Raw genomic sequence first — 27,118 nt, forward strand, 5'->3', positions numbered from 1 at the left:
ACACACTTCAAAATGGTCACTGATATGAAGAATATGTAAAATAATTGACATTATCCCATGGTTATTGTTGGATATACCACAACTCCATTTTTGCATACACATACACAATCACACAAATACACATGCATCATTCCAATCCTTCCTTATATATACCAGATGGAGAGTATCTTAAATTTGCATATAAGAAAAAGAATTGTCCACTAAGTTGTTCATTAAATATAAGATTAATTATAACATTTTTTATACTTTTAGTCCTTTTGGACAACAGGGGAAACTTGGCTATGCTTTACAATAAAAGTTCTGTGTTCTGAGTTTTCATAATCATATATCTGCTATGATTCTCAGACTACCATGGATAATAAATGATGCTGGTTGCACTTTCTTTGAAGGAATAAAATCCAAAAACTAGTGATGAAAATTATGCCTATGAAAGCACTGTAATCTAACAGCATGGATTATGTAAACATTCACCTGGAAACAAGGGGATTTTTAAATATAATACTAAATCTAAGTTGTTTCCAAATATTGATTTGCTTGTCCCAAAATTTTCTGTGGGAGAATATATTTTAAATTACTAGAAAATTGAGTGAAACTTTTCAACAAAATTTACATATTGCAATTTATTAACCTTCTAAACTAAGACATTCTGTCACTAAGTGGTTTGTGCTTTAACAATATGCCCTTCTAGGCTTTTGATTCTTTTACAAAAGCTGTGAAAGCAAATCCTGATTTTGCAGAAGCTTTTTATCAACGAGGGTTTTGTAAAGTAAAACTCCACAAGGAAAGCTCAGTTCTGGACTTCAATCGTGCAATTACGATCAATCCGAAACACTACCAGGTATTTAAATACATAATGATAATGATTTGGAAAATTTGTTAATTTTGGCAAAACTATTAAATCTTTTATATGCTTTTGCTATTAGTTAGCAACAATTGGTTACTTGTACGTACTTTTCAACAAACATATATCTGTATTTTATCTGTACGTACTTTTCAAAATCCATATATCTATATTTCTTCTTGAACTAAATATTTTTTCCCAACAGAGATATTATGTTTATTCAAGTGCTTTGTGAGTTTGGATGTATGTAAATATGCTAATTTATTAATTTTTGTGTTTATAATTTTAATTTACATACTGTTATCAACTTTATTTATTTATTATTTTGCTATCACATTTATTTCTGTCTTTTAATAGACTGTGGAGACAACACAAAATTTAATAGGTGAAGTGTGACTGGATCCTGATTTTAGAAGACGATGAAATTAAACTTGAACTGGCTAAATAATGGATACTTTTAGGGAATTACTAGAAATCTTCTTAGAGATATATTGGCAGTGTAGTTACTTAGGGCAATCTCTTTTTTCCATAGTAGATGCATACTGAAGGCCACAAGGTGAAAAATTTTGATGGCTACAACTTATTTTTCCATACTTAAGGAAAAAATAAAATAAATATGGCAAACGAAGTGCTAATAATTATTGAATCCAGGTGATAGATACATGGGTGTTCATTATACTATCATTTCATTTATTCTATATGTTGGAATTTTTTTCTAATAACAGAGTGGGGGAAAAGAGTATATCTTAATACTGTCTTTGGACATACTTCATCTCTGGACATATAATTTTTATGATGGCATGATAGTCCAACATCATTTATGTCTTTGGGTGGCATAAATTTGTTCATAGATTTTTGGTAGAACTGATGATTTCACTAAAACCTCTATTTCTGCTTTCTCTTCTCTTTCTCTGAAAGGCATACTTAGGCCGAGTAGCCTACTATGGTTTAAAAGGCAGATTCTCCAAAGCAATTTTGAACTGTAACGAGGCAATCAGTATTTATCCTGAGAGTGTGCGCGCCTATGTCTGCAGAGGAGCTCTGAAATACTACAGCGGGGTAGGCCACCTCCTGCCTGGTTTACTGAAATTGTAGATAGTAGAGGAACTCACTTCCCTTTTTTCCCTCTGTAATAGGAGAATTGCTGTGGTATAAAGAGCAGAACTACATAGAATACTTTTTTCATCGTGCACTAAAGGGGATTTCAGTTCATGATTTTTCACAAAATAGTGATATTTATTTTTGATCTTTACATTTAAAATAACATCATTATTATTTTATTTTTAAAGAAAGTAGAAACATTTTGTTATGGGGGAGAGGTTCCTCACCTCTTGTGTGCTAGGAAGAAAGATTTCCTTCAAGAGACATAGAAGACATAGAGAGGAATCAGCAGGGTTTCCCACATGGCAGGTTTTTTTTTTTTTAATTTGGTCTGGGAAACTTGTTCCTCAATTTTGAATTTGATTTGCAATGGTTACTGAGGTTTTCCATCATGGCTTAGTGTGCCTGCACCAATTTCCAAATTCATGTTGAAAAATTTCCCAGTATAGACTGCTCCCTTTTGATTGACAGGAAACTAGCTGTCTGTCTGCAAGAAGTTGGTCCCTGGGCATTGTGAAGACCAGCAGGGTTCTTCCCAGGAGCAGAGCCTGAATTTCTTCTCCCTACCAACTTTATTCATGTCTTTATGGCTACCTAGTCTAACGTATTCATTGTAGGCAGTTTGGAAATAAAAGCAATTAAAAAGAAATAAAAAGAAGGGAATAAAGGATTACTATCTTACCATCAAATTATAATTTTGAGAGCATTTTTCAAGTATTTGCAGTTAGTCTTTTATTTTCCTGAAAATATATGACATGGGTTTATGCTATTTATATAATTTGTATTGTGTCCTGCTTTTTATACTTTATCTCTGGACATATAATTTTTATGATGGCATGATATTTCAACATCATTTATTTTTAACCACTTGATTGTTGGATATTTAGGATGTTTTAAAATTTTTACCATTTTATCATTTTAATAGAGTTTTAGACCTCTGAGAACAAAATCATTACTTGAATTCATGATTGGTTCTTAAACAGAAATTACTGGGTTAGATGCTCGAGCAGCACTGTTGATATCTGAAGCTGTGTGGAGTACTTTGCTTCTCCTTACTTTGCTTTTTTGAACTTTCTTTGTAGTTATTTCATATGAAATATTTTGCAAATGACACCTAAAGCAAAAGTAAGATCTTGCATTATGTGTTAATTCCATGAAAATTACTACCTATAGTATGCTATAAGTTATAAGAAAAGAATTGAAGAGGAACGAAAGAGAACATGGGAAGAAAACCTGATGATCATGCATAGGGTAGTCTGAGTGACAAAAGTAAGCAACTTCTGGCAAATGTTTGCTAGATGAATATGGGTTGATTTTCTTTTACCCATCAGTATAATTTTTCCATGCCATTCAGCAACATTGGAAATAAAATAATTGTCTAAATTAAAGTTGTTGATATCTTTAATTTTGTTTGTGGTTGAAAGAAACTAAGAATTCCTACTAGGAGATTCTTAATTAACTTTGTGGAAGATTAGGTTGATTGTCTTCATTTCACAGATGATATACTGGTTACATGAATGTTCCAGAAACTCTGATAGGATCAAGGATTTAGTTTTGCAATTAAATTTCAGTCCATTATTATTTACCCTTCTTGATTATTATTATTACTATTATTATTGTTGCAGAATTACAGGCTAGCTATTGAAGATTTAACTACAGCTATCAACATGGACAAAAAGTGTTATGTAGCATTTTATAACAGAGCATTATGTTATATCAAGACAAATGAACTTCAAATGGTGAGATGATCATTTAGTAAACAATAAGCTTAAACCATTTAAAAAACAATATTTACTTAATGGCTTGTTGATATCAATAAATAACATTGATTAAACAATATGTTAAAGTACTTGTAAACATATTTAAAGCATCTGTAAAGTATTTTCCCATTTTGTCTATAACTTTGGCAAGTAATTCCTATGGAAATATACCATGTAAAACTGAAGTACCAAAGAACCATTTATAATACTATTTCTGTTAGTTTTCTTACACTATTTCTATAATAAGTAAAAAATTAATTTTGTAATGCTAATATAAACATTTAAAGTTTGAATAAATTAAAATACACTACATAAGTATCATGTGAGATGTGTCTATGGATACTCTGCCTGTTGAATTTTATAGCAGTGATCACTAACAATAGTACTGTTTCACTCCTTTGATTTTAGCTAGAGCAGTTCATGGAGGCATTTTTTGGAAGGTCCTGACACTATACATGCAGTGGGGGGATTGGTGTGATGGTTTTAGTCTCTGGGGACCAGTGAACAAGATGTGCCAGTGTGTTTTGAAGGCGTAACTGTGGCTACAATAAATCCTTCTCTCCATTTGTCTTGACCCAGTGTCTACCTGCGTAAACTCTCTTTTATATTTTCCGGTCTTACTCTCATCTTCTCACTCCTTCTCAGTGAGGTCATTTTTCAAGGAGGATTCCTCAGGGTGGAGAGGCTGATCTGTGGGCTCCCAGTGTTCTGTCCTACTCATTTTGCTTCTTTTTCTTTCTTATACGCTGGTCTCCCCTCCCCCTCCTTATTTCTGCTCCTTTCCCAGTAAATGAAGTTTTTCCTTGAAAAGACTTCATCGTATTTTCACTATTCTGTGCAAACACACTCCCCAGTCTCTCTGAAACTTGGTTGTCTGTTTAAAACACTTGGAAGTTTGCAAGCTTTGAAGGGAAGAAGTTGAGAAACATGGGTTCTATTTAAGAGGATGTAAAATTCCTGGTAACCAGACTATCAGGTTGCCTCCAGAAATGTTGACAAATGAATAACTAATTTTGAACAAGGGAGTGGTTAAGATCCAAAGAGTTAATTAAAGGAGCATTTATCAGTGACCTGCACAGCAGGTGTCTGTGACAACTCCCTCTCCACCACTACTCCTACTAGAAAGGTAATCCTGAAGCCAAAACAATGGGTTGGATAGGGAAGGGACCTCCAAGTTACTCAGATACGTAAAAAAGCCAAGTCCCTGTTAATAAAGAAAATGCAAAACTGCCCGAATAGGTTGAGACTAAATTAGAACCACAAAACATTCGTGATTTTAAAGCATCCAGGACTACAGATCATTTCATTCCTTCATTTTATAGATGAGGAAATAGAAGTAGGGAGTCACACAGGAAGTCAGAAACCTGTGTGGTGTTCCAGGTTTGTTTGCTTCTGGGTTAACAGTCTTTAGGTGGCTTTACAAAGGCATCTGATCTCCAACATGTGGACCAGCAGATATCATTTAACAGTGTCACCTCCTTCCTTTTGCCGACTTCCATTCTCCACATTCTTGTCATCACTAGACTGATTTAAAAAAAAAAAAGTGTCTTTCCAAAAAAAAGCACTTAGGGATTCTTTCAAGATATGGTGAATTCTGACTCTACTATTCTATACTAATAAAAACAATAGCATTTACCTCTTATTTAGGGCTTGTTGTATGTCAAGTACTGGGTCAAATGATTGATCAAACAAAATGTTTCTAAATGAACTCTTAAAACAATATGTTAAATGTTTAATATACCAATTTGCAGAGGAGGAAACTGAGAAGCAACTTCTAATAGAATAGGATGATACATATCCAGGAAAGGTCAAGGCCCTCACTCATTCTCTTAAAACCACTGTGCTCCCACTTCCCCACATCTGCTGACCAAGAAATCTCATTTCCTGGCAGTTGTTTCCCCTTATATCACATATTCAGCTGCTTAGCGGATCTCTAATGCACCTTACTGGTTTTATAGTCTGTGGTTCTATAAAAGGAAAAGATATGTAATTTTTGGCTAAGATTCTAGTATTTTTTTTCAAGCTTTATTATTTTTACAGTCCTGTTTATGTTTGTTTATAACTATGCCACAGTATACATATAGATTCTTTTTTTTTGAATTTTTTTTAGTTTTTGATGTACCTTTTTATTTTTTTATATTTATATGTGGTGCTGAGGATCAAACCCAGTACTTCACACGTGCTAGGCAAGCACTCAGCTACTGAGCCACAACCCCAGCCCCTACATATAGGTTCTTTAACTGAGCAATATTTTTAGACACTTAACTGCACAGTCAGGGAATGCTGGAGAAGGGCCAATCAGCACAAAGTGATATGGCACTTATTTTCCATTTTCAGTAACAGGTGCTACTAGAACATGAGATTTGGCCCTTTTCTGATCAGACCATATGACTTTTTTGGGACAAAATGCTCAGTAGGGAAATAGTTTAGGAGATATCACTCCAATCCAAATTTAGGATGCTTTTAGGACCTGGTGAACAGAGCAGAGGGCAGAAAACAAAAGCAAAAGCAAAAGCAAAAACCTGTTTATTCAGTGAAAGAAAAAAAAAAGAATAAAAATAAAGGCTACCACTTATTTTGAAAAGTGACCATGTTTATAATACTTAGCTAAGGGAACCCTGTAAATCTAGCATATGATTATTTTGGCCCCAAATGATAAGTCAAACTAAGGAACTAAGGTTGAGATCCCACTTTGTGCATGGACACATTTGTCCATGGCTAATGAACAAGGTATCTACAGAGGTATATTTAAGTTGTGATTGTTTTATTTTTAGGCCTTAGCAGATTATGGAATTGTGCTGCTGCTTGAAGCTGTAGAAAGTATAATCTTAAATACCCTCATTAATCGTGGAATCGTCTATGCTGAGCAAGAGCAGTATGGCTTTGCCTTAGAGGTGAGCTCTCCTGTGGATGTGTAAAATGAACCCACTTGATTTTATACATTCTCTTTTGAAAACTAGTGAACATGTTTTCATTGCTACCAAATGGCCATACGAATGAGTGATAACTTTAGCCACAATTGTACTGAAATACTAGGAATGATTAAAAGAACCTTTGCAAGAATGTGTATTTTTACTTCATATTGTTTACAGATAAATAGCCAGTGCAAAAGGAATAAATTCTAAATTGACCCAGACTATTACCTCTGGAAAGAAATATACACAAAATTCTTTTGTGTGGCAAATGAAATGATTTGTTTATCACATACTCTGGTGCTTGGTGCTCTTTCTCCTTGACAATTTTTTATTTTCCTGTTGAAAGCATATCAAAATAAATATATTTAAGTGATTTAGGGTGTAGTTGGTCAGAATGGGCTACTGGGAACATACTTTTCAGTTAGTGGGGACAACGTGTTCATAATTGTAATAGATGTGAGCGTATGCAGCATATTGAAAAAATAGTTTGATTTTTATTTCATTGTAAAATAAAAAAATTCATAATTGTCATTTAACTTTATTTTTATTGTCTATTTTATGGTAACTTTGGAATTAAGAAACACAAGACAAAAATCAAATAGCATTTTGAGGTTTACAGTTAGGTAATAACAGTTTTGCATGTTAGTTTCTAAGGAATTACAACCTAAACATTAGATAGTAGAGTGTTTTCCTATTTTTTTTTCACTTCCCAGGATGGTTTTTATAATTTTTGACATCTGGAGTCATCTTTTGAGATTCTGCCCAACAGAATCACTTGTTTTCTACATTGCTTACAGTATGATAAAATGTAATTTCAACATTTGAATTCCTTTAGGCTTTTTGGTAATTGAAAATATCTTTGAGACATAGGCAGAGGCTGCTAAAGAACTTCTCTGTTTGTGGTAGACAAGAAACCTATGGAAATCTAGGCAATAGTGTTGGAATGGAGAAAGTGAGAAAAGGGGAGGTGAGGAGCAAAGAACTTCAGCTGTTGGGGAATGAAATGCTGAGCCTGTGTTACCTACTGAATGAATATTTATTTTGCACTACACAACTATATTTATCCTGTTTATTGCACAGTTGCTAGGTATCAGGTTCAACAATACTGCAGAATTTAAAATTATGACTTTCAGAGGAGGAAACTGGTATTCAAGAGAAATTAAATAAGTTCTTTGATCCAGTAGATACTAGGGCAAGCCTGAACTAGGTCTCACTTGATCTTGAATGCTGTTCCTTCAGCCAAGGTACTGGCACTGGAGGTAAGGATATAAATAAGACTGGGTTCGAGTCCTTGAGGAGATGAAGGCCTGGTGAGAATCATTCTTGACCTCTCTCTTTCCTCTCACCCCACATCTAACCCATTAGCAAGTCCAGTCAGCTTTAACACTAAAACATATTTTGAATTAAATCAAGTCTCCCAATGGCCACTGCCACCTCCCTCTCAACAAGTAGGGACTGAACTCGGATATCAGAGTCTTCTCTCTCCTGGACCGTTGCTGTAGCTTTCCAACTGACCTCTCTGCCTCCATGCTTGCCCCCTCTGCATGCTCTTCTCCATTCAGCAGCCAGAGAAAACTCTTAAAAGCACAAAGCTCAACAAGTTAACTCCTCTGCTCCAAGCTCTCCAATGGCTTCCCATGACACTTACAATAAAATCTGAACTCTTGACCATGATCGACCATGACCCGACTTGACCTGACTGCTACTCACCTTTCTGACCTCATTATCAGTCCCCTTTTCTACACCCCAGTTACTTCTCTCTGGCCTTTAGCTATCCCTTGGCAAAGCCAGGCTCCCTTCTTGCGCAGGGCTTTTGCACAAGCTCTTCCCTGTGCACATGGCACTCTTCTGACTGATCTGTATATGTCTCAGGCCACCCTTCATTTATGTTTCTGCTCACATGTGACCTCCTTAATAAAAGAAAAATGAATAGGTCATCATAGGTATACAGGGGTGACAGGAAAATGGATAGGAGAATGTTGGAATGATGGTATGAGATAGCTAAATCCCATTCTATGTATAAAGTGAATTGTGGTAAAGTTAAATGTGATGCAATACTCATGTTATTTAGAAACTTGAGGGTGAATGTCAGAAAAAATAACAGGTATAAAAACAGTTGCCTTTATGGAGTGGAACTTGGGAGTGGGGGAGAAGAAGTAGAACAGGGGATCATTAGTTAGTTGCTACGTTCTTTAGTTTTCTTAGAGCCTGAATATTATATACATGGTTTACTTTGATAAGAATAATTGAAGAATGTCTTTAGAACCAGTTTACAAATTACATAATAAAATGGGTCTTATTTGGGGGTGAGGGTTCAGTGAGTGCTGACTAGGGTTCAGCGAGAATGGGTAGTGACGGGAACTAGAAAGATGTGGTCATGTGTCATTTCCAGGATAGGGCGGGTTGAAGAAATGCATGTTAGGTTGGGACAGTGAGACAAGGACGGAGACAGCATGCATGTATGTGATGGAGCCAGTTTCCAGGGGAAGTGAGATGAATGAATGCTCTGACAGAGAATGGAAGATGGCTGGCAGCATGTTTGATTACATTATATCTGATTAGACAATCTATTTCTTATTTTCATCCAAATGGTTCCATTTAGTATTGAAACATGCTTCATGAATCTAAGCAGAAAATCCACATGTATAGATGGGTCTGTTTTTGATACCTCTTCCTCCTGTTGGATCCCTGAGCGCTCAGCTCAGTCCTGCTGCTTCTCCTTCCAATTCCTACCTCCAAAGACAGTCTGCCTTTCCCCTCAAATACAACCAGAGAAAGTTCTGGAGGAGGGAGGAGAGAGAGATTGTGCTTTAAAGTTAGCTCTTCTGTAGTTTGGAAATGTCCTTTGGGACTGTGAATTGCTGGTCACCCTCAGGAAGGGAGTCTGGAGGGATTTTGTACTGCAAAGCAAAGTACAGCACTCTCCACTGTTTAGCTTGGTCACCTGAGGTCACAACCGAAATTGCCCATGATGATTCCTGCGGAAGAGGACCTCTGGGGAAAAGAAGAGTCATTTTTAATCCTTCATAGGTTCTGGACTCTTTCTTTAGGAGTCATTAAAATCAGTCTATATCATATGCATGTAAGTGTATGCATATGTACCTACAGAATATTTTGATTTGTAGATATTTATTTAAAAGTGAATTTTAGTAGTCTTATTTTGCTTCAGGTTACAAATGTTTTTGTAGGAGTTTGGAAAGCTATAAGCTTCAGAGACTGTCTCTGGTACCTAATAGAGGAGAGTGTTCTGGGCCACTCTGGCAGGATCCCTTGAAGACTCAGAACTTTCGATTTTTTTTTTTTTTTTTGAACAGCCTGTTCCCAGGGCCACTCAAATCCATACCAACTGACTTCCCAAACTTCAAATCTTAGGGTTAGAGTTTTCATTCCTTCTTGCTCAGGGAGGCTTCCGAATCTATTTCTTTCCAGAAGTGTGGATTCCAAAGATGGAAGCAGGCTTAACTAATTCATACACAAGGCTCAGTTGTGCCTTTTTCTGGACTGGAAGTTTGCTCAAAAGCTTTCTCCAGGGGAGTTTCCTTTTCTATCTAGACAGGGAAGTGTCTGGTGGTGATCATGGGATATAAACAATAAAAATAGAACAAGTGAGATAATTCATTACACATGGTAGGGAAACACCACAGAAAAATCCCTTTTCTTAAAGTGGAGGCAAGTAGTACAAGATTCTGAAGGATTTACCATGACTGGATTCCTTTGCTCCATCCCTTCATCCTAGTTGTGATCCTGTGAGGGAAAAAAAATGAGGTTTTAAGAAGATGTATATTTTAATGCTTATGTTAAGTATATTCGTGTGGAATCAAAGATAAAAGTTTTAGAGGGAACTTGCAAAATTAACACAAACTTATAAAACTGTTTCAGGATTTTAAACAAGCTGCACAGATAAGCCAGACCAACATGAGTCTTTGTCATGCTACCGCCATGTGCCACTACAGGTATGGAGTTCAACTGGTGTCCAAGGGGAGGCAAGTGGGGTTATCACATATGGGGACTTACTTATATCCCCATGAAGAAGCCAGGAAGGAATGGAAGAAATTGGGGACAATTTTGTGGATGTGAAAACATTCAAAAGCAGGGAGAAAAATGAGAATTCCCTGAACAGACACAGGAACCACCACATCTAGCATGTCATTGGCACAATTCTGCCTTCCTCACACTCTCTCAGACCAGTCAGGGGGTGAACACCTGCATAATGGTGTTGGGGGTGTCCATTTGTTACTAGCCTGGACATTGCAAAGGGTCTTGGTAACATGTACAATAAAATTATACATAGCTTGAAATATCTAAGCACAGAATTAAGTAATATAATTTGTTCATAAAATGGGACTGTCTTTTAAAAATTCCATTTCCTAGAAGAGAGGCTGGTTTTAAAAAGTAATGTATTTTCAAGAAAATTTTGGCTTTAAAACATAAGTATAAATCTAAAACTAATTAAGAAAATGCCAGCAAATGTCTACAAAATACAATGAAATCTAGAAAAGCACAGTACTTAAAACATTATTACCACTTTCTAAGATGATTGCTCTTTACTTCTATAAGTAAGTTATAGAATGAGAGAACATTTATATAAGGCTAAAATATAAATAAGTAATTTAAAATACATTTATAATATATACAGCCTTTGCTAACCATAATGTTTACTTTTCTACATGTACATTTGACATGTGAAGATTAAGTTTTGATCATTTTGCTTCAAATGCTTAGAGATTCAGCACATGCAGATTTTAATAAGGGATAAAATGTACTTGGTTAAGTAATAGTTTATAGCATTACTTTTAATAAGAGGAGCAGCATTTAATTTGGAGGAGGGAGTTAGGATAATTCATAAATTATATAGACAAGTCTTTGCAGCTATTCAGTTTAAAGAATAGAACATAGTTTGCATTATTTAGGAAATTGACACTCTTTTTTTGTTTGTTTTTGTTTTTGATACTAGGGATTGAACTCAGGGGCTCTAAGCCATGTCGCCAGCTCTATTTTGTATTTTATTTACAGACAGGGTCTCATTGAGTTGCTTGGTGTCTCCCTTTTTCTGAAGTTGGTTTTGAACTCATGATTATCCTGCCTCAGCTTCCCAAGCTGCTGGGATTACCAGCATGCACTCCCGGGGCCTGGCTGAAATCAACTCGTTTATTTTCCATTTTAGCACATAGTACATCTATGTTTCCCTATAAGAATTAGAGGTGGGCCCTGCCGCCCGCGCCTGCAAGGTAGGCAGACCTGCAACTGACCGGCAGAACAGGCCCAGCGGCCCGCCGGCATGGTAGACACGTCACCCCAATTGGAGGAGGGGCAGAGCAGAGCCACCGCCCGCGCTGCAAGGTAGGCAGACCTGCGAACGATGGGAAGAACAGGCCCAGCGGCCCACCGGCGTGGTAGACACATCAACCCAATTGGAGGAAGGGCCTAGCTGCCGCCCGCAAGGTAGGCAGACCACGCGTCCTGGAGAAGGGGCCCAGCGGCCCGTTGGCCTAGTTGAAAGATCACCCCAATTGGAGGAGGGGCACAGCCGCCGCCCACGCCTGCAAGGTAGGCAGACCTACAACCTGGAGAACAGGCCCATCGGCCCGCCAGCGTGGTAGAGGGATCACCCCTATTGGAGGAGGGGCCCAGCCACTGCACGCAAGGTAGGCAGACCACGCGACCTGGAGAAGGGGCCCAGCGGCCCGCTGGCCTAGTTGAAAGATCACCCCAATTGGAGGAGGAGCACAGCCGCCGCCTGCCCCTGCAAGGGAGACTTTGCAACTATACAAGAGCAATATAAATATATAGGGGGAAATTTCAATAACAACAGTTTCACCAAGCAGAAAGAAACGCGAGCAGTATGAAAAGACAAGGAAAGAAAGGACAACAAGCAATGCAGGTCAACTCAACTTTAGAAGAGGTAATAGCTGCAGCAGATGGAATGTCAGATAAAGAATTCAGGATATACATGCTTCAGATGATCTGGAGTCTCAAGGAAGACATTAGACAGCAAAATCAGACAATGAAAGATCACTTCAACAATGAATTACATAAACAAATCCAAGAAGCAAAGGATCAACTATACAGGGAGATAGAGGTTATAAAAAACAAACAAACAGAAATCCTAGAAATGCAGGAAGCAATAAACCAACTTAAAAACTCAATGGAGAATACTACCAGCAGAGTAGAACACTTAGAAGATAGAACATCAGACAATGAAGACAAACTATTTCAACTTGAAAAGAACATAGACAGCTCAGCAAGACTGTTAAGAAACCATGAGCAGAATATCCAAGAAATATGGGATAACATAAAGAGACCAAATTTAAGAGTCATTGGGATACAGGAAGGGATAGAGTTTCAAACCAAAGGAATGAGCAATCTATTCAATGAAATAATACAAGAAAACTTCCCAGACTTGAAGAATGAGACAGAATCCCAAATACTAGAAGCCTACAGGACGCCGAATGTGCAAAATCATAAGAGATCCACACCTAGACACATTATAATGAAGATGCCCAACATACAGAATAAGGAGAGAATTTTAAAAGCTACAAGAGAAAGGAAGCAGATTACATTTAGGGGTAAGCCAATCAGGATAACAACTGATCTTTCAACACAGACTCTGAAAGCTAGAAGATCCTGGAATAACATATTTCAAACACTGAAAGAAAATGGGTTCCAACCAAGAATTGTGTATCCAGCAAAATTAAGCTTCAGGATGGAAGATGAAATTAAAACCTTCCACGATAAACAAAAGTTAAAAGAATTTGCAGCTAGAAAACCATATCTTCAAAACATCCTCGGCAAAACATTACAGGAAGAGGAAATGGAAAATAACAATGAAAACCAACAATGGGAGGTAGTACAGTAAAGGGAAAAAATAATCAAAGAGGAAAACCAAACCATGTTAAGTAACATAAATAAATATGGCTGGAAGAACAATCCATATCTCAATAATAACCCTAAATGTTAATGGCTTAAACTCACCAATTAAGAGACACAGGCTAGTAGAGTGGATCAAAAAAAAGATTCAACAATATGCTGCCTACAGGAGACGCAATTGATAGGAAAAGACATACATAGACTGAAGGTGAAAGGTTGGGAAAAATCATGTCACTCATATGGACTTCGGAAACAAGCAGGAGTGTCCATACCCATATCAAATAAAATAGATTTCAAGCCAAAGTTAATCTAAAGGGATAAAGAGGGACACTACATACTGATCAAGGGAACCATACACCAACAAGTCATAACAATCATAAATATATATGCTCCAAACAATGGTGCAGCTATGTTCATCAAACAAACTCTTCTCAAGTTCCAGAATCTAATAGACCACCATACAATAATTATGGGAGACTTCAACATACCTCTCTCACCACTGGACAGATCTTCCAAACAAAAGATGAATAAAGAAACTATAGAACTCAATAATAAAATTAATAACCTAGACTTAATTGTCATATATAGAATATACCACCCAACATCAAGCAGTTACACTTTTTTTCTCAGCAGCACATGGATCCTTCTCAAAAATAGATCATATATTATGTCACAGGGAAATTCTTAGACATTATAAAGGAGTAGAGATAATACCATGCATCTAATCTGATCATAATGGAATGAAACTGGAAATCAACGATAAAAGAAGGAAGGAAAAATCATGCATCACTTGGAGAATGAACAATAGGTTACTGAATGATCAATGGGTTATAGAAGACATCAAGGAGGAAATTAAAAAATTCTTAGAGATAAATGAAAACACAGACACAACATATCGGAATCTATGGGACACAATGAAAGCAGTTCTAAGAGGAAAATTCATTGCTTGGAGTTCATTCCTTAAAAAGAGAAAAAACCAACAAATAAATGATCTCATACTTCATCTCAAAATCCTAGAAAAAGAAGAGCAAAACAACAGCAAAAGAAGTAGAAGGCTAGAAATAATTAAAATCAGAGCTGAAATTAATGAAATGGAAACAAAAGAAACAATTGAAAAAATTGACAAATCTAAAAGTTGCTTCTTTGAAAAAATAAATAAGATCGATAGACCCTTAGCCATGCTAACGAAGAGAAGAAGAGAGAGAACTCAAATTACTAGCATACGGGATGAAAAAGGCAATATCACAACAGACACTTCAGAAATACAGAAGATAATTAGAAATTATTTTGAATCCTTGTACTCCAATAAAATAGAAGATAGTGAAGGCATAGATAAATTTCTTAAGTCATATGATCTACCCAGATTGAGTCAGGAGGATATAGACAACCTAAACAGACCAATATCAATTGAGGAAATAGAAGAAGCCATCAAAAGACTACCAACTAAGAAAAGCCCAGGACCGGATGGGTATACAGCAGAGTTTTACAAAACCTTTAAAGAAGAACTAATACCAATACTTTTCAAGCTATTCCAGGAAATAGAAAAAGAGGGAGAACTTCCAAATTCATTCTAGGAGGCCAACATCACCCTGATTCCTAAACCAGACAAAGATACTTCAAAGAAAGAAAACTACAGACCAATATCTCTAATGAATCTAGATGCAAAAATCCTCAATAAAATTCTGGCGAATTGGATACAAAAACATATCAAAAAAATTGTGCACCATGATCAAGTAGGATTCATCCCTGGGATGCAAGGCTGGTTCAATATACGGAAATCAATAAATGTTATTCACCACATCAACAGACTTATAAAGATAAGAACCATATGATCATCTCGATAAATGGAGAAACAGCATTCGACAAAGTACAGCATCCCTTTATGTTCAAAACTCTAGAAAAACTAGGGACAATAGGAACATACCTCAATATTGTGAAAGCTATCTATGCTAAGCCTCAGGCTAGCATCATTCTGAACGGAGAAAAATTGAAGGAATTCCCTCTAAAATCTGGAACAAGACAGGGATGCCCTCTCTCACCACTTCTGTTCAACATAGTTCTCGAAACACTGGCCAGAGCAATTAGACAGACGAAAGAAATTAAAGGCATAAAAATAGGAAAAGAAGAACTTAAATTATCACTATTTGCAGAAGACATGATTCTATACCTAGCAGACCCAAAAGGGTCTACAAGGAAACTATTAGAGCTAATAAATGAATTCAGCAAAGTGGCAGGATATAAAATCAACACGCATAAATCAAAGGCATTCCTGTATATCAGCGACAAATCCTCTGAAATGGAAATGAGGACAACCACTCCATTCACAATATCCTCAAAAAAAATTAAAATATTTGGGAATCAACCTAACAAAAGAGGTGAAAGACTTATAAAATGAAAACTACAGAACCCTAAAGAGAGATATAGAAGAAGATCTTAGAAGATGGAAAAATATACCCTGTTCATGGATAGGCAGAACTAACATCATCAAAATGGCGATATTACCAAAAGTTCTCTATAGGTTTAATGCAATGCCAATCAAAATCCCAATGGCATTTCTTGTAGAAATAGATAAAGCAATCATGAAATTCATATGGAAAAATAAAAGACCCAGAATAGCAAAAACAACTCTAAACAAGAAGTGTGAATCAGGCGGTATAGTGATACCAGACTTCAAACTATACTACAGAGCAATAGTAACAAAAACAGCATGGTACTGGTACCAAAACAGGCGGGTGGACCAATGGTACAGAATAGAGGACAGAGAAACCAATCCACAAACTACAACTATCTTATATTTGATAAAGGGGCTAAAAGCATGCAATGGAGGAAGGATAGCATCTTCAACAAATGGTGCTGGGAAAACTGGAAATCCATATGCAACAAAATGAAACTGAATCCCTTTCTCTCGCCATGCACAAAAGTAAATTCAAAATGGATTAAGCAGCTTGATATCAAATCAGAGACATGGCGTCTGATAGAAGAAAAAGTTGGCTACGATCTACATACTGTGGGGTCGGGCTCCAAATTCCTCAATAGGACACCCATAGCACAAAAGTTAATAACTAGAATCAACAAATGGGACTTACTCAAACTAAAAATTTGTTCTCAGCAAAAGAAACAATAAGAGAGGTAAATAGGGAGCCTACATCCTGGGAACAAATCTTTACTCCTCACACTTCAGATAGAGCCCTAATATCTAGAGTATACAAAGAACTCAAAAAATTAGACAATAAGATAACAAATAACCCAATCAACAAATGGGCCAAGGACCTGAACAGACACTTCTCAGAGGAGGACATACAATCAATCAACAAGTACATGAAAAAATGCTCACCATCTCTAGCAGTCAGAGAAATGCAAATCAAAACCACCCTAAGATACCATCTCACTCCAGTAAGATTGGCAGCCATTATGAAGTCAAACAACAACAAGTGCTGGTGAGGATGTGGGGAAAAGGGTACACTTGTACAATGCTGGTGGGACTGCAAATTGGTGCGGCCAATTTGGAAAGCAGTATGGAGATTTCTTGGAAAGCTGGGAATGGAACCACCATTTGACCCAGCTATTCCCCTTCTCGGTCTATTCCCTAAAGACCTAAAAAGAGTATGCTACAGGGACACTGCTACATCGATGTTCATAGCAGCACAATTCACAATAGCAAGACTGTGGAACCAACCTAGATGCCCTTCAATAGATGAATGGATAAAAAAATGTGGCATTTATACACAATGGAGTATTACTCAGCACTAAAAAATGACAAAATGATGGAATTTGCAGGGAAATGGATGGCATTAGAGTAGATTATGCTAAGTGAAGCTAGCCAATCCCTAAAAAACAAATGCCAAATGTCTTCTTTGATATAAGGAGAGTAACTAAGAACAGAGTAGGGACGAAGAGCATGAGAAGAAGATTAACATTAAACTGGGATGAGAGGTGGGAGGGAAAGGGAGAGAGAAGGAAAACTGCATGGAAATGGAAGGAGACCCTCAGGGTTATACAAAATGTCATACAAGATGAAGTGAAGGGAAAGGGGAAAATAATACAAGGGGGAGAAATGAATGACAGTAGAGTGGGTAGAGAGAGAAGAGGGGAGGGGAGGGGAGGGGAGGTGATGGGGTATAGTAGAGGATAGGAAAGGCAGCAGAATACAACAGACACTAGTATGGCAATATGTAAATCAATGGATGTGTAACTGATGTGATTCTGCAATGTGTATATGGGGTAAAAATGGGAGTTCATAACCCACTTGAATCAAAGTGTGAAATATGATATATCAAGAACTATGTAATGTTTTGAACAACCAACAATAAAAAAATTAAAAAAATGGCGATATTACCAAAAGTTCTCTATAGGTTTAATGCAATGCCAATCAAAATCCCAATGGCATTTCTTGTAGAAATAGATAAAGCAATCATGAAATTCATATGGAAAAATAAAAGACCCAGAATAGCAAAAACAACTCTAAACAAGAAGTGTGAATCAGGCGGTATAGCGATACCAGACTTCAAACTATACTACAGAGCAATAGTAACAAAAACAGCATGGTACTGGTACCAAAACAGGCGGGTGGACCAATGGTACAGAATAGAGGACACAGAAACCAATCCACAATATTACAACTATCTTATATTTGATAAGGGGGCTAAAAGCGTGCAATGGAGGAAGGATAGCATCTTCAACAAATGGTGCTGGGAAAACTGGAAATCCATATGCAACAAAATGAAACTGAATTCCTTTCTCTCGCCATGCACAAAAGTTAACTCAAAATGGATCAAGGAGCTTGATATCAAATCAGAGACACGGCATCTGATAGAAGAAAAAGTTGGCTACGATCTACATACTGTGGGGTCGGGCTCCAAATTCCTCAAAAGGACACCCATAGCACAAAAGTTAATAACTAGAATCAACAAATGGGACTTACTCAAACTAAAAAGTTTTTTCTCAGCAAAAGAAACAATAAGAGAGATAAATAGGGAGCCTACATCCCGGGAACAAATCTTTACTCCTCACACTTCAGATAGAGCCCTAATATCCAGAGTATACAAAGAACTCAAAAAATTAAACAATAAGAAAACAAATAACCCAATCAACAAATGGGCCAAGGACCTGAACAGACACTTCTCAGAGGAGGACATACAATCAATCAACAAGTACATGAAAAAATGCTCACCATCTCTAGCAGTCAGAGAAATGCAAATCAAAACCACCCTAAGATACCATCTCACTCCAGTGAGATTGGTAGCCATTCTGAAGTCAAACAACAACAAGTGCTGGTGAGGATGTGGGGAAAAGGGTACACTTGTACAATGCTGGTGGGACTGCAAATTGGTGCGGCCAATTTGGAAAGCAGTATGGAGATTTCTTGGAAAGCTGGGAATGGAACCACCATTTGACCCAGCTATTCCCCTTCTCGGTCTATTCCCTAAAGACCTAAAAAGAGCATACTACAGGGACACTGCTACATCGATGTTCATAGCAGCACAATTCACAATAGCAAGACTGTGGAACCAACCTAGATGCCCTTCAATAGATGAATGGATAAAAAAAAATGTGGCATTTATACACAATGGAGTGCATTAAAAAATGACAAAATCATAGAATTTGCAGGGAAATGGATGGCATTAGAGCAGATTATGCTAAGTGAAGCTAGCCAATTCCCAGAAAACAAATGCCAAATGTCTTCTTTGATATAAAGAGAGTAACAAAGAACAGAGTAGGGAAGAAGAGCATGAGAAGAAGATTAACATTAAACAGGATGAGAGGTGGGAGGGAAAGGGAGAGAGAAGGGAAATTGCATGGAAATGGAAGGAGACCCTCAGGGTTATACAAAATTACATACAAGAGGAAGTGAGGGGAAAGGGAAAAACAAGGGGGAGAAATGAATTACAGTAGATGGGGTAGAGAGAGAACAGGGGAGCGGAGGGGAGGGGAGGGGGGATAGTAGAGGATAGGATAGGCAGCAGAATACAACAGACACTAGTATAGCAATATATAAATCAGTGGATGTGTAACCGATGTGATTCTGCAATCTGTATATGGGGTAAAAATGGGAGTTCATAACCCACTTGAATCAAAATGTGCAATATGATATATCAAGAACTGTGTAATGTTTTGAACAACCAACAATAAAAATTATAAAAAAAAAAGAATTAGAGGTGTTTTTATTTAAATTTATTAACAAAGGAATATAGTTACTGGACCTTTAAAGGTGACTTTGGGTAAAAGGCCTAAATTGGGATAGTACCTTTTATTTTATAAAGACAGTAAAACATAGTAACTGTTACCTATTTTAACCCAGCAACTTTTGTACAATCCATTTCATTAAGTGATTGTCATTCTTTTTTTCTGTTTTAATAATTTTTATTTGTCTGAAAAGAGCCTTTACTTATCTCCATCCTTCAAAAATTTTAAATTAATTAATTTATTTTAATTAGGTATATATGACAGCAGAATGCATATTGATTCATTGTACACAATTGCAGCACAATTTTACATTTCTATGGTTGCACACTATGTAGCATTACACCTTATGAACAGTCATACATATACTTAGGTAATGATTTCCATCTCATTCCACCATCTTTCCTGCACCCTCTCTCCCCCTCCTCCCCTTTGCCCAAAGTTTATCCATTTTTCACATGCCTCCCCCTTCCCTGTTATGGATCAGCATCCACTTATCAGAGAGAACATTCAGCCTTTGATTTTTTGGGATTGACTTACTTTGCTTAGCATGATATTCTCCAACTCATCCATTTACCTGCAAATACGTTATTTTTATTCTCTTTTAATGCTGAGTAATAATCTATTGAGTATATATATTACAGTTTCTGTATCCATTTATCTATTGAAGGGCAAGTAGGTTGCTTCCAAGTTTAGCTATTGTGAATTGAGCTGCTATAAACATAAATGTGGCTGTGTTACTATAGTATGCTGATTTTAAGTGTTTTGGGTATAGACCGATGAGTGGGATAGCTGGGTCAAATGATGGTTCCATTCCAAGTTTTCTAAGTAATCTCCATACTGCTTTCCAGATTGGTTGCACCAATTTGCAGTTCCACCAGCAATGTATGAGTGTGCCTCCCCCCTACATTCTTGCCAACATTTATTATTGTCTGTATTCTTGATAACTGCCATTCTGACTGGTCATGAAATTCATTTGGAAAAATAAGAGACCCTGAATAGCCAAAGCAATCTTTACCAAGAGGAGTGAAGCAGGAGGCATCACAATACCAGACTTTAAACTATAGTAACAAAAATGGCATTGTATTGGTACCAAAATAGACATATAGACCAATGGTACAGAATAGAAGACACAGAGACAAACCCACATAAATACAGTTATCTCATATTAGACAAAGGCACCAAAAACATACAGTGGAGAAAAGATAGTCTCTTCAACAAATAATGTTGGGGGACCTAGAAATCCATATGCAGTAAGATGAGAATAAATACCTGTCTCTCACCATGCACAAAACTCAACTCAAAGTGGATCAAGGATCTAGGAATTAGTCCAGAGAAACTGCACCTAATAGAGGAAAAAGTGGGCCCCAATATTCATCATGTTGGATTAAGCCCCGACTTCCTTAACAAGACTCCTAAGGTGCAAGAAATAAAATCAAGAATAAATAAATGGTATGGACTCAAACTAAAAAGCTTCTTCTCAGCAACAGAAACAATCAATGAGGTGAACAGAGAGCATACATTTTTGGAGCAAATTTTTTGCCACGCACATGTCAGATAGAGCACTAATCTCCAGGATATATAAAGAACTCAAAAAACTTAACACCAAAACAAAACAAACAAAAAAAATCCCAAAAAACCAAATAGCCCAATCAATAAATGGGCTAAGAAGCTGAATAGATACTTCTCAGAAGAAGAAATACAAGTGGTCAACAAATATATCAAAAAATCTTCAATATCTCTAATAATTAGAGAAATGCAAATCAAAACTACTGTAAGAAATTGTCATTTTTAAGAAGAGATGGAGTAATTGATGACTGATGCATTTGTTTTGATGGGTGTGTGCAGATAAAAAATGTCCAAGGTCATTGCATTCTGTTAAAACTAAAAAGAGTCCAAGTTTCTCTCAACATCTTTCCTATGTTTAGCAACTGTTAGAGTCAGTAAGTTTCTCTGTGTGTCAGTTCACAATCTCTTATGAAATGTAATCACTGGGTATATATGGCAGAGCCTTCCTAAGCTGGTACTGCTTTGCAATTCCAAATAACCAACTGTCATCACCCAACTAGGATCTGTATTGTTCTTCAATAAAAGTAGAATTTAAATCAACAATAAATCCTGTTAACTCAGAATCCCAATTCCATGTGTATTGAGTTTTAACAATTTTACTGAACTCAACATCAAAGAATGTTTACTCATCAGTTATATTTATTTTAGGAAAACTATTTTTTGCTTTTCAAGGTGAACTGTAACATACTATGGCAGTATGGTTTGTAACTATGGGGACTTGCTTTTGGTGTCTTATGGTAGGAAAAGCAAACTTTTCTCACTTGGAAAATTTTATAAAAGGAATAAATCTTTAAATTTTAGGGCTTTGATCTTTGAACTTATGGGATTGCAGACTTTTGAAGTATCCTTTGTATATCTCTCGTTCTCACTCGTGTGGTTGCTAGGAGACAAGATTCCTTAGCTTGAATATCCTACTTGTTGCCCAATTTAATCACCAAGAGTGTTATGATGGAGTTAAGTTTTAGATCTCTTTGAGAAAGCCACCTTCAGATTTAAAAAAATAATAATATAGAAGGCAATTACTCCCTTATATAACCTACACATTTTTTTTCAGAAAATTTATTTTTACTATTCTTAATATTTGCATAATTTAAAAAAATCTTTAATTCTGAAAGCCACATTCTTTAGTTGGGGAGGTGTTTGTGATTTATTTGTACAACTCAGTAGGGCACATCTGGTCACGTATGTGATTAATGTGGTAAAGGCAGTGGGCCTTTGTGTTTGTGGCCCAGTGGGTAAGTTCAGCGCATGATTTATTGTTAGCAGACACGAGAATCAGGCACCCTCGTGCATGATCACATTACTGTAGATTAAAAGAAACACATTTTATTTTAGAAAAACTTTTAAAATATACTTTTATATTTATAGTAACAGATGCTTAACAATTTGTATCTCTCTGAGCATGCACCTTGATGCAATGTAGATATTCTGCCACATTTTTCCATTGGCTAATTGCCATGGGATGACTTAACAAGATCTTCTACCTATAGAACACTTTGATTAACACATCTCCAGAAAAATGAAATTGCTGTTTCTTCATGGATTTCGTATCTTTTTTTTTTTCTTGTCTGTTGGTATGGGAAGCAGGGGAGTCTGTCTTCGTCTTTGTCACCTCCTCTGGACTTGATTTTAGTCATCATCAATTTTGAGGTGATTTCCAAGTGGCTTTCAAGATTCACTTCCAGATTTACGGTTCAATGATTATTTACTTTGTTCCAGCAAACTGGATGCTCATTGAAGTTAATGCTGATAACTAGAGAGGTATGAAAAATAGCATCAGTCATTGCCTTTTGGTAACACACAACTTAGATGACATTGTGGTTTGCCTCGACTCACTGACTCATAGTTTTTATGCTTTTTTTTTTTGTAATTGGTTAAGCTATACAAAAAGACAGATTATAGGGGCTGAGGTTGTGGCTCAGTGGTAGAGCACTTGCCTAGAATATGTGAGCACTGGGTTTGAACCTCAGCACCACATAAAAACAAACAAATAAATAAAATATAGGTTAACAAAGAAAAGAATGTTTTTCCTTAAAAAAAAGAAGACAGATTATGTTTTATAAGCCATATATTAGAATGTGCACTTACATAGGATTTTAAATTTCTTTCTAGGTAAGAGTGGGGGTGTATATGATGCAATTTGAATGTTAATAAACTAGTAACATTTCAGAGATTTACAGGAGGACAGGGATTGCCCTGGAGATTTCAGTACACATCATCACCATAGGTATGCATCATAAGTAATACTTTACTAGCCATTAATAGAATTGCTGAGTATAACACAGCTTACCAGGCTATGATTATGGCGTACTGAATGCTGAAATATAATGAGAAGGTACCTGGGAAGGCTTCTAAAATAGTGCCAGTTGGCAAGAAAGAGGAGCACAATTTCATTATAAACTACTGGAGGGAAACCTGTGATTTCTGAGTAATGACCATGAGGTGAACTTAGAAGCTGCCAAGTGGCTCGCATACATGAATGTTAACTCTGCCTGTCTGGACCATCAAAAGCCAAGCTCTTCTAGTGCTCCAGTGTTGATTCTTGTGTGATCTTCTAGCACAACACTTGGTGCAGTACTTTTGGATAGTGTTTGCCAAAACGTCACACTTCAATTGTTTTTCATGGTGTAAACAAACATTAAAAATACTTATTCAAAATTATGGTGGGACATTTCTTTGGATTGAACTTCTAACTGAACAAAAATCAAAATGGAGTTACTCCTGCTAAATGACACCTAATCAAACTAAACTTTGAGGAAATAGATATAAAGGAGACTAGTCTCCCTGCCCAGCCAACTCAGCGATTCCAGACTGAGTCATCATAATAATGAAATACCCTCTGCTTTTAACCCTGAGCTCCAAGCTCCAAAAAGTAGCCTCAGGTATACTGATATTAACAAGTTTTTTCCTCGCCTATTGTTCTTTTTCCTTGTTTCTATCTTTTTAACCCCACTATTATTTCCCAGTGGGACTGGAGACCAAATAAGTCCATTTATGATGGTGACAGAGTGAGGTCAAGGCACAACATTCTGGTCAGTGGGCAATTTTGAGAGGTTGATCAAAAGGGAATAGGTTGACTAAATGGGAAGAATTATTAAGTTTAGCCTAAAGCTACTTCCCTCCACTGTAACCTATCATGATGTGTAAGCAGGCGGTAACCCATTTTTATAAAAAAATTACCAAGTCCCTGCCAATCACAAGCAACCAACTGCTCAAACATCACATAGGATAGAAGTGAGCTGGAACCAACTATGCTGTCTCTACCTCACTTCTCCTTTCTGTATGTCATTTTCTTTTCTCAATTTGTACAATCTGCACATTTTTGGGGTGAAACTTTTTGAGCCATTTTGGGTCTAGACTGCTGCTCAGTTCTAGTATCACAAATAACACCAATTAAGACCTGAAAAACTAATTCTTTTGGTAATGTTATTTTTACAATGTGAGAAATGAAATCACTTTTCACTTTCAAAATGAGCAACTTTCTGAACCTTCCAGACACATCAAGGGGGAAAGTCTCAGATAAGAAAGCTGAGAGTTTGTTTGCTGGGCGCAATGGTACATGCTTGTAATTCCAGTGGCTTGGGAGGCTGAGGCAGGAGGATTGTGAGTTCATAGCCAGCCAGCCAGGAGCTAAGCAACTCAGTGAGAACCCTGACTCTAAATAAAATAGGGCTGGGGATGTGGCCCAGTGGTCACGTACCTCGGAGTTCAATTCCCAGTACCAAAAAAAAAAAAAAAAAGCTAAGAGTCTTTTTTTTTTTTTAATTGTTCTTTTTAGATACATGATAGTAGAGTATATTCTGACATATTATAAATACATAAAGTATAATTTATTTTAATTAGGATTTCATTCTTGTGGTTATACATGCTGTGGAGTTTCACTGGTGGTATACTCTTATATGAACATAAGAAAGTTATGTCTGATTCATTTCACTGTCTAATGAAATGAGGAAGGTTCCCTTCCCTTCATTCCCCTTTGTCTAATCCCTGAACTTCTATTCTCCCCCGCACCCTCATTGTTTGTTAGCATACACATATCAGAGAAAACATTTGGCCTTTGTTTTGGGGGGATTGGCTTAGTTCATTTAACATGATAGTCTCTAGAGCCATCTATTTATCAGCAAAAGTCATAAAGTCATTCTTTTTTTATAGCTGAGTAATATTCCATTGTGTATATATAACACATTTTCTTTATCCATTCATCTGTTGAAGGGCACCCAGGTTGGCTCCATAGCTTAGCTATTGTGAATTGAACTGCTATAAACATTGATGTGGCTGCGTCACTACAGTATGCTGATTTTAACTCCTTTGGATATATATACCGAGGAGTGGTATTACTGTATTAAATGGTGATTCTATTCATAGTTTTGTTGAGGAATCTCCAAACTGCTTTCTAAAGTGGTTGCACCAATTTGTAGTCCCACCTACAATGTATGAGTGTACGCTTTCCCCCATATCCTCACCATCATTTGTTATTACTTGTATTCTTGATAATTGCCATTCTGACTGGAATGAGATGAAATCTCAGTGTACTTTTCATTTGTATTTCTATAGTTGCTAGACATGTTGAACATTTTTTCATATATTTGTTGACCATTTATATTTCTTCTATGAAGTATATTTCTTCTATGAAGTTCAGTTCCTTTGCCCATTTATTGATTGGCTCAAAAAGTAAGATCAAGAATCAATATATGAGACACTATCAAATTAAAAAGCTTCCTCACATCAAAAGAAACAATCAAGAATGTAAAAAAAGGAGCCTAGATAATGGGAGAAAATCTTTGCCACTTGCACCTCAGAGCATTAATCTCCAGGATATATAAAGAACTTTAAAAAAACTTAAAAAAAACTTAACACCAAAATACCAAATAACCCAGTCAATAAATAGGCAAAGAGTTAGTCTTTAACAATTTTCTATCTTTATAAGAGATGCCACAGTCCCTAGGTTTGGTGTGCTGTAGACCACAGCATCCATTTCTAATTTTATTTATTTCTAGGAGTACCATCTGTTTGTGGCATTACATACTGATTTTTCTATTTATGGTATTGCAATTAGATTGTATTTTAAAATACATTCAGTTAAGTGAAAAAGTTGACTTAAAGGAAATATTCAGTAGATGATAGTGCAGGTGGGAAACAAAGTTGGGTAGCTTTCAGCACAAAAGGACTGAAGTTTGGGGAACACTGTTTTAAGGTACTCTTGAGTAATATATAGGATACAATAGTTTCTAGAACAGTTGCCCTGGGTTCCATGTATTAATGTGTGTGTTCAGGCTTGGAGTCCAGATCTAAACCAGAACATGAAAATGAGTACTAATTTTCCAAGGTTGTAATGAGGACCAAATAAAAGCCTATGAAGAACACTTACCACAGAGACCTCACCCATCACCACCAAGTAGATTTCAAGATGCCATAAGACATAGCATCATTTCTCCCAAATTTCCTTTATAAAATACAAGAATCCCAGGGTAACTGTTCTAGAAAATACAATATTTTATGAAAAAAAATGGATAAAATAGTGACCCATTTTATTATATTTTGAATACAACATCGTAGTTGAGATTCAAGCTCACTGGCTCTCCTGCACCCACTATAGTACACTTTAAGTAAAGAATGTGCAGTGGAGGTGGCTGTGTGGAGAAGCACAAATTTTGAAGTAAGCCTTACCTCAGTTTGAGTCTCAGGTATTTACTCCATGCAAAGTTAGTTTGTTACTTATTATGCCATTTCCTATGTGAAACTTTTCTGGGCCATGATTTTCTTTTCATGTGTGAAATGCAGTCATAAGTAGTTTACAGAACCAAGTAGAATAGAATATGGAAGGCATTTAGCACAGTGTCTGGTAAGTAAATAGTGTCCCCATTTTTTTTTAAACCCGGACTCTT

At 36.5% G+C, this 27,118-nt stretch overlaps 1 protein-coding gene across 1 annotated transcript in view; it reads left to right on the plus strand.

Annotated features, from left to right (window-relative positions):
• The window catches only part of Ttc6 (tetratricopeptide repeat domain 6), a 204,786-nt gene that overhangs the window by 165,132 nt on the left and 12,536 nt on the right, over positions 1-27,118 (plus strand). Inside the window, exons 22-26 of the mRNA XM_071607402.1 lie at positions 689-838; positions 1,760-1,900; positions 3,568-3,681; positions 6,477-6,596; positions 10,497-10,570. Of these exons, the coding sequence (XP_071463503.1) occupies positions 689-838; positions 1,760-1,900; positions 3,568-3,681; positions 6,477-6,596; positions 10,497-10,570 (599 nt within the window). The remainder of the gene's footprint in view (positions 1-688; positions 839-1,759; positions 1,901-3,567; positions 3,682-6,476; positions 6,597-10,496; positions 10,571-27,118) is intronic.

Source organism: Marmota flaviventris, chromosome 2 (genome assembly GCF_047511675.1).
Source record: "Marmota flaviventris isolate mMarFla1 chromosome 2, mMarFla1.hap1, whole genome shotgun sequence".
NCBI lineage: Eukaryota > Metazoa > Chordata > Mammalia > Rodentia > Sciuridae > Marmota > Marmota flaviventris.